The 8,707-nt window shown below is 34.5% G+C and overlaps 2 protein-coding genes across 4 annotated transcripts in view; one reads left to right on the forward strand and one right to left on the reverse strand.

Annotated features, from left to right (window-relative positions):
• Positions 1–134: 134 nt before the first annotated feature.
• On the reverse strand, positions 135–5,357 carry LOC115235976 (alpha-1,3-mannosyl-glycoprotein 4-beta-N-acetylglucosaminyltransferase B). 3 transcript variants are annotated; one of them, XM_029808145.1, is made up of 11 exons: positions 5,019–5,357; positions 4,111–4,252; positions 2,788–3,427; positions 2,634–2,680; positions 2,216–2,526; positions 2,015–2,145; positions 1,807–1,914; positions 1,521–1,714; positions 1,306–1,442; positions 1,097–1,212; positions 135–1,013 (listed from the first exon to the last, which is right to left on the reverse strand). In XM_029808145.1, exons 3-11 carry the CDS (start codon positions 3,319–3,321, stop codon positions 984–986), a joined length of 1,608 nt encoding a protein of 535 aa, XP_029664005.1. In that variant the 5' UTR covers positions 3,322–3,427; positions 4,111–4,252; positions 5,019–5,357; the 3' UTR covers positions 135–983. The 3 variants fall into 3 exon arrangements, with proteins under 3 accessions (XP_029664005.1, XP_029664007.1, XP_029664006.1); XM_029808147.1 differs by lacking the exon at positions 5,019–5,357 and adding an exon at positions 4,715–4,834; XM_029808146.1 differs by lacking the exon at positions 5,019–5,357 and adding an exon at positions 4,376–4,526.
• Positions 5,358–6,341: 984 nt separating this feature from the next.
• Positions 6,342–8,707, forward strand: part of LOC115235977 (tumor susceptibility gene 101 protein) — a 2,900-nt gene continuing 534 nt past the window's right edge. The window contains exons 1-8 of the mRNA XM_029808149.1: positions 6,342–6,683; positions 6,792–6,876; positions 6,966–7,031; positions 7,129–7,292; positions 7,372–7,492; positions 7,579–7,811; positions 7,956–8,311; positions 8,488–8,693. Of these exons, the coding sequence (XP_029664009.1) occupies positions 6,630–6,683; positions 6,792–6,876; positions 6,966–7,031; positions 7,129–7,292; positions 7,372–7,492; positions 7,579–7,811; positions 7,956–8,311; positions 8,488–8,674 (1,266 nt within the window). The 5' untranslated portion in view covers positions 6,342–6,629 and the 3' untranslated portion in view covers positions 8,675–8,693. The remainder of the gene's footprint in view (positions 6,684–6,791; positions 6,877–6,965; positions 7,032–7,128; positions 7,293–7,371; positions 7,493–7,578; positions 7,812–7,955; positions 8,312–8,487; positions 8,694–8,707) is intronic.

Consider the following 8,707-nt stretch of genomic DNA (forward strand, 5'->3'; position numbering starts at 1 on the left):
TATTATTATCATGTATAGGAATATACATGTATGTATATATGTATACACATGTATATATATACATATATGTGTATATACATACACACATATATGTATATAAAGAAAGATACGCGAAATAAATAATTGTACATATATTAGAAGAATATAGTCTTAATATCACCGTTTGTCAGACATTAACAAACGTTTGAATCGACGTTAATGCGTCGTTTGACAATAATAAATTACAGACTTGTGTACACAGATTGCACATAATCGCGTGGATTATATATAAGTATATCTCGCTTTACAAAGAGTTTGCTTTTTCTTTAAAGATAATTCCCATATATATCTTGTCTTTTATCATATATTCAGCGCTTGCACACTCGTCAATATATTTTGCGCCGCGCATTAGATTCTAAGTATCATCTTTTCAATGTAAACAGTCACATTTATCTAAATGTGATCCCTGAACCTTGTATGCGAAAGATTTCTATACACGAATATCAAGATCAAATCAAAATATGTGAACAATGCAGGTACAGTTTCGATTAAATAAATTATCTAAAAATTAAGATACAATCTTACAGAAAGCTGAAAACACACAGAAAACACTCTTATGCTAAATGATCCGAAAGATTCAACACGTACTATTATATTCACTTATTAAACCGGATGTATGAATATCAAAAGGGAGATTGCTATATATTACCACCTGAATGTTTGCGCTCTTTAGCACACCATATATAAACTTAAAAAAAAGCCATACAAAATACTAGACCAATAGAAAAGTTTGCTTCATTTAATAGTTGAAAATATACTCACACACACATTTCTTGTGTAATGGACGGTATTGAACTAATAACTGCTATACTGCTCCACTCAATATATAATATGCGTGATAGCAAAATAGAAAATATAAAAATAATAAATGTTTATAAAACCAGTCGTTTTCGCTAACCGTGCAGATGGTATCGAAAAAACGCTCGAGATTCTTCATCCCTTAGTCAGCTAGGTTGATCCTCTACTATATGAATCTAATTAAGAAAATTATATATTTTTAGAATAAGAATTAATATATATTATAATCTCAAAAAGTAATATTATCAGGAATTTTTACCTCGGACAGAATGGCCCAGTTTTCGCTCTCGCTGTGTATAGTTAAACGAAACACTGATATTCTACCCAATCTTCGATCCACAGTCCCTTCAGCAACACCAAGTACATCAAATTTACCTAATCCACAATAACATGTTCTTTAACAACTCTTAAAAAAAAAACCCTTTTGTTAAATTACAAAATACAAGCATATAGGATTTCTCTTGCTACCTATAATAACATAGCCATCCTCCGTCACATCATTGCTGTTCCTATCCAACAATGAAGACGTCTCGGATAGTACTTCCACTGTTGTATTATAAAATCTATCAGATGGGTGTTCAGGGTTTCCACTTCTAAATAAGTACCTGTGTACAAGATAACATTATAATCGTGTGATTTTGCATCCGAAATAAAAGAATCTGCTATCTGTCTTATCAACTTACTTTTTTATAAAAATAGGATGTGAAAATTTAAACTTTAGATGATCTCCTGGCTGCGGCAGTAAACCCCAGAAGAACGATTCGCCTTTGTATGCTTTTTGTAATGTGTACTGTTTGTAAGGTTTGATTTGAGTTTCTACAGTCGCCTCAGGATTCTCGTGAGCATAGAACAGCGTTATCTTTCCAAATTGCTTGTCCTAAATAAACGTAAATCGAGACATAATTATAATTTATTCCTTTCTAATTATACTTTCTTTTGATTATCAAAAGTATAACTATTCAATGTTACCTTAAGTTTCTGTACTTTGCCCTTTAAAGAGGAATGCGTTCCTATGTGCTGAAAGAGGGAGGGCTTATAATGCACCCATAATTCTGCTTTAGCCATTTTGCAGTGTTTCTGTTGAAAAAAATCATTTTGAATGATTAAATTACCTTATTAAATGGCACTCGTTTTTATCTATTTGTTTATATATCTATTGTCTATTATTTATACTTACACTATCTTTATCAAGACTGCAGACTTTTGTCGATATCAAGTGATCCAACAACCAATCAACAGGTTTGTCATTGTGGAACATTAAAAAAAATTGGATCAGCCAAGGCAATTCCACACATTTGAACAGTTTCCCTGTATTAATGTAACTTGTAATATCCATTCAACATTTATTACCACTGTAAAATATATGATAATGCCATACCGATAAACCCGAGCTGACAGAAATCGAGAACAAACCAATTCTCCTTTGTGCCAATCTTCTGCAATGCAAAGGTTTTCATAGTAGTTATAAAGTTCTTCTTGGCCAAAATATCGTCTTCCAGTTGCACATAAAACGTGCCTTTAGTCTGAGCATAGGACATGAGGAAGGCAAAGTCTAGGTTCTGTTTGGATCGCCATACGACACGTTGATGATCGTCGCCGAGGGTGTCGCGCAACTTTGACAAATCCGGATAAAAGGACGATGATGGCGATATCACATCAATCACACCAGCTTCGCATTCGTTCGGAAATCTAAAACAAGGATCAAGAAAAAACACTATAAAATGGACTATATGAATTTGAAAGTTGAAGAAATAAGATAAATAAAATGAAAATTGAATCCAATCACACAAACTTACTGGACTTCAATTTGCTTTGCAACATATGTCACATAATCCATGTCTGTCTGCAAAGAAAATGTATAATATATATTGTTTGTTAATTTATTACATCCAATCCCTCAAAATGCGAATGGAATTAATGTATTGTTTCATAATCGATGATTTTACTTACTTCAGCCACTAAAACGATTATCAGCGTATCCGCAGTTTCCGCGGCGTTCATACGATCTAGCAGGTTTTTTAGAGTTGCCATAAGATAGGATTGAACCTCGCGCTTCACCGTTGGTACCCCTAACACCATACTTACGCCTGATCTACCCTTGCTCTGCACAAAGGCTGGACGCAGGCTATTTGGATCGTTGAGAAAATGCGGCAGAAAGTTATAAATTGAAGGCAATTTGATACTGGTAACATTAGAGGTGCCATTATTGATGAGCAGCTGCAAATCTGGCAGAATGTGATTGTTCTCAACAAGTTGTAGCAGTTGATGCGATAATAAATTTATTTCCTCCTGGCTGCCAATGTACTTGGCATGCAAATGCTCCAGCTTGGCTTGCAATTCAGCAATGCTGTTCTGCAATATAGCCTCTTCACGCATGTCTGAAGGCATCAGCAGATTCAGAATCGCGCAAGGTACCAGGACTAATAAGAGTACAATCAGACATCGCTTCCGCACTGAAGTCAAAGCTGTAAAATGCGGCGTCATCTTCCTCTTGTCTGACTCTAAATTCTACATGATTGCATTCATAATTTCAGGAAGTAAGAACAGAAATATCTTCTGGAAGTCACAATCATTTATGGATTGAAAACATCTGCAATGAAAAATGAAGATTGATTACTGATTATTGTTATCTGCACCTAAGTTAAACATGTTACTTGGTATATAGAAATTTATTGTGCAGACAAACAACATATGGTAAAGCTATATAAGATTCTCAACTTGTAGTTATATTTCCTATTCTAATCTTTCAAAACTACTCTCCCATAACAATTTAGGTTTTATTAAAAAACTATAAAGATTGAAAATTAAGTCAGAAAAAAAAATAATTTTTATCAATAATTTGTAATATTTTTTATGTTTAATATTTTGTTCAAATATAGAAAATCTAAACAAAGTTCTATAACAAAGCAATTGATTGTAAACATAAATGCGTTAGTCTAAAAGTAATTTTAACACACAACTGCAGTCTTAGTCTAATTAATTATTAAATAGCTGATAATTACTTCCAAATAGTCAATTAAATAATTAGTTCATTTGTTATGTTGCTATAAATTGCTTGATAAACTTATCAATAATATAAATGTTAGATTTATCAGCACGCATGACATTTTATTTTGCTATCAAAATATACGAAAAAATGGTACTAGAGCCAATCAATTTCGAGGAAGTCGTTTCCAACTTGCCTCTTTAAAAAGGAAAGAACGTCTTAAGAGGATAAAGGGAAACAGAGTCACACAAAATACTAAAAAATTTTTGAAGAGAACTCGTAATTACAGCACGTGACGCGCTGGTTCGGCGTGACCGATGAACGTCTTCCTGATTTAGCCTTCTTCGAGGTCGTAACTGACATACGCGCGTCCGGACGACATTGCCACGTCGTCGCGCTGGAACTTGATATTCTTGACCAAGAGAGTTCCTAGAATATACGTTGCGTGAAATATATAATATATATTTTGATTACATCTGAATGTTTTCCGAATTCAAGGAGAAGAGGCAACAATCGCGCGTTGAGCACCCGTTTCCAACATAACCTGCTTACTCGGATATTGGGTTAATTCTTTCGTATCCACCTATCCACAGTATATATGAATATACTAGATGCTCAAAAGATGTGTAAAATACTGACGGAATAGTAATAATAAAGATACATTTTTCTTTCGAAAGAATGCCAAGACACTTGAGAAAATCAGAAAAATTTTTAAAAATATTTAATCAAAAAATCACAACAGACTAAAGAAGAATAAAGTATTAATTTGAATTTAGTAGATAATATTGACAGATTTTTTAAATACATCTTTAGAAAAACTATATGCATGGATTCTAAAATTATTTTTAATTGATTAATATATAATTATTTATTGGCAGATATATCACATACATAAAACACAATATTTATAAAACCATGAATCATCTTTATCCAAGAGGCAATGTATATTCGAAGGCGCGGCCGATAATTCAATATAAAATTAATGGTCCGACAGCTAATATATATTTATCGTTTCATGTGTCATCAGGAAATGATATATTCTCTGTGGATATTTATATCTCTTTTCGGTAAATGTTTAGAATAACCCGTTCTACTTGGATTTTAATAAAAATATACTTAATCGATCCTTTTTACATAAAAACAAAGATTTGAAAAGTAAAAATCGTCGCTCGACAGTGTAAAAAGTGTTATTTACCGTTAAAGATGCCGCTTTTGAAGGTTAGGAAATCTGTTATACCGACAAAATTCTGACGATATGAGAATGCGCAGCAATGAAAAAGTACACGAAATTTGAATAAAAATTCATACTCCCACTTTTACTATTTATTGTTTATTAAATCCATGTAAGATAAAATTCGTATCGTCTGATGATTTTAATTTATAACTTTCCACGCATAGCGATGTCCAAATGCAACGAAATTTATAATTATACAATTCTACGTTATTCCTCGATCCGCCTTTATTGGGCGCGCGCGCACGCGCTAATCACATTCGCACATACACAACCACCAACCACCTTCGATCCCACGGACTCAAATGACGGCGAGCTGCGAAGGACAAATGCCTAATGCTAATGTCGGTTATCTTCGGCGTCGTTCGGCCGCACTCGGCTCTCACGGTTGCGCGCGCATGGATAAAGGACTATACACATATTGGGTTGAACGGAAAGTTCGTGCCGTTTTTTCGGTCTTTATCTCTTAGTAAAAAACGGAACGAACTTTCCGTTCAACTCAATAGTTCGTTTCATAGGTTTTCGAATAATCGTCAATAGCCGGAAAAACACTTTTTGGTACATTTGAAATTGGTTATTAACTGGTTTATTTTAAAACTTATAGAGCGAACTACAATCATTTTGATCTCATTTGAAAGATAATTTAATACGGTTGTTTTTTACATTTTTACAAATATCAGGGAAAGTATGCGTCTTTTAACAAAAAGTATCGAAACAAAAGTTGTAGAGAATTAAATTATCTTTCAAATGAGATCAAAGTTAATGTATTGGGTTGAACGGAAAGTTCGTGCCGTTTTTTCGATCTTTATCTCTTAGTAAAAAACGGAACGAACTTTTCGTTCAACCTAATATTATATATAAGGGTGTTCAGAAAAAGTGGTATCAAATTTTAGGAATATATTTATTACTCGTAAAAACAATCCAAAGAATCTTAATAAATAGTATTCTAAAAATCATCTATTTCCGAATTATCGGCCGCGCTTTTGAATATATATTGCCTTGTGGATTATTAGTGCCAGTCTACAATAGGTGATTTAAGCCCTAAGCCTTAAGAAATTGACTAATTATAGTCGAGTATTCTCCTCATACTTGATTGTGATTGGTCAATTTCTTAAGGCTTAGGGCTTAAATCACTTATTGTAGACCGGCACTTATGGTTTCACAAATATTCGTCTGTAAGGAAAAATTTTAAATAGAAAAAATGGACTATATTTTGGCGCGTTTACAAATATTTCCAAGCGCAATCTATCGGAGATTGTCCGCTTCGTGGTCCGCTTTCTCTCAAGCGCATAGTCAGTGATCGAATTAACTGTATGTATGTATGCATCTTGTATATGATTCAGTCAGTCCATTATGACATTTCGAATGACAGATTAGTGAACAATTCGTGACTGGCTTTGTTCCCATCATCCGTAAGGAACTCCTGCGTCACTCGGCGATAACGCAAACACGAACGCGACACTAGATGATTGCGTGCTGATTAGGTCATTTAAAACTGCGTAAGTCGAGAAACGCGATTATATATATCTGATAGCGCCAGCGAGATTCCTCGCTATTTTGATTTAGCTACGCTAAATGGTGAAAATGACACCGCTGGACGAGGGAAGGATCAGACAGGGCTTGTCTAAGGTACATAAACTCACGTACCTAACTTTTAATGTTTAATCATCATCGATAATGATCTTATCATTGTTGTTGCAATGATCTTGTAACGTAAAAAGAGATCTTATTTTTCAGTATCAAAATCCAGACACAACAAAGAAGCATGTAGTGAGCGTCTTAAATCTTTACAAAGGATTGGTTTTTGAGATTGAACCTTTCAGTGAGTAAAATTGTTGGTGCTGATTTGGAATATACATATAATACTTTGTTATATCTCAAAATTTATTGAAATTTGCTGTTCAATTTCAGTCTTCAATGATGGCTCGCGCAAAGAATTGCTCAATTTACAAGGAACTATACCTGTTGTTTACAAAGGTAATATTTTTGCTTCTCATTTTTTTTTGAATCTCTAATGAATGAATTTTACATTTATTAAATATTATTCTTCATCTATTTGTTTATTTCTATATAGGCACTTGTTACAATATTCCGATCTGCATATGGCTGATGGACACACATCCCAACAATGCACCCATGTGCTATGTTAAGCCAACAGCAGATATGCAAATTAAAGTCAGTATGTTTGTAGATCACAATGGTAAAATCTATTTGCCGTATCTTCATGACTGGGTACCTGTGAGTAGACTTATTCTATCAATAACTGAGAATGCATAATCATCTGGTATATATTTATTCTATTCCATTTATTTCACAGCACAACTCAGATTTGCTTGCTCTAATTCAAGTTATGATTGTCACCTTTGGGGAGCAACCTCCGGTTTATGCCAAGTCAAGATCAGAAATGCAACAGAGTTCTACACCATATCCTGTTCAACGTAAGTACGCTTTATTTATGTAATGACAAACTTTTACTTTTTTATTTTAATCTAATATCTCTCTTACTTGTAAATCTTTCCTACAGCATTCATGCCTGTACCTGGTAGTGGAAATGTATCGAATTCCGGTTTTCCGCCGTATCCACCAAGTTCTCAATACTCTGGCGGCAGCAGCAATGTGTATCCACCATATCCACCTGCAGCATCTGGGGGATTCCCATATCCGGGTTCTTATGGTTCTTATGCTGGAACCACTCCCAGCTATCCGACACAAGGCTACAATGGCCCATATCCATCTTATCCACCAGCCACACAGCCGGTATCACAATTATGATCATTTATCTTAATATGGCATTTGTATAATTCATATTAAATATCTGCAATTGTTATTAGGCTCATTAATAGCTAATAATCCATTTGAGATTACATGAGATTAATTAAAGATATAAATAATTTTCGCAAGTCACCGACAATACAATCAGGCTCTGGTAGCTCTGGTACAATTACGGAGGAACACATAAGGGCGTCTCTCCTGTCCGCGGTAGAAGATAAACTCCGACGTCGACTCAAGGAACAATTCTCGCAGCTGCAAGCGGAACTAGAGACACTGCGGCGAACGCAGCAAGAATTGACGAGCGGCTCGTCGCACTTGACAGATTTGTTTGAGAAACTCAGGAGAGAGAAGCAGGAACTCGAGAAAAACGTAAATATCCTACAGGATAAGGAAGCAGAACTGGAGAAAGAGATCGCTAAACTGTCCGATAATCAGTCGATAGACGTTGACGAAGCTGTTACTACCATAGCGCCATTATATAAACAGTAAGTGTATTTGTATACAGTAAATTATAAAATAAATTTATTTAAATTATTTAAATATTTTATTTTATTTAAATACTTGTGATTTGATATGATAGCTGAAAATTCATCAGAGGTTTAGTTGCAAAGGAATAATTAATGAATATGACCAATTGTAATATCACGTTCTCCATTTTCAGGATGCTAAATGCTTTTGCCGAAGAAGCAGCCACAGAGGATGCTATTTACTATCTCGCCGAGGGACTGCGATCCGGCATTATAGATCTGGATGCATTCCTAAAGCAAGTCCGACAACTGTCGCGTAGGCAATTTATGCTAAGGGCGCTGATGCAGAGATGTCGACAGAAAGCTGGTCTGGCTGGTTGAAAAATACTCCTCTTGCACTTTGTTTTAGAGAAA

The sequence above is a fragment of the Formica exsecta genome, unplaced genomic scaffold (assembly GCF_003651465.1).
Source record: "Formica exsecta isolate Colony F162 unplaced genomic scaffold, ASM365146v1 scaffold237, whole genome shotgun sequence".
In the NCBI taxonomy this organism is placed as follows: Eukaryota; Metazoa; Arthropoda; class Insecta; order Hymenoptera; family Formicidae; genus Formica; species Formica exsecta.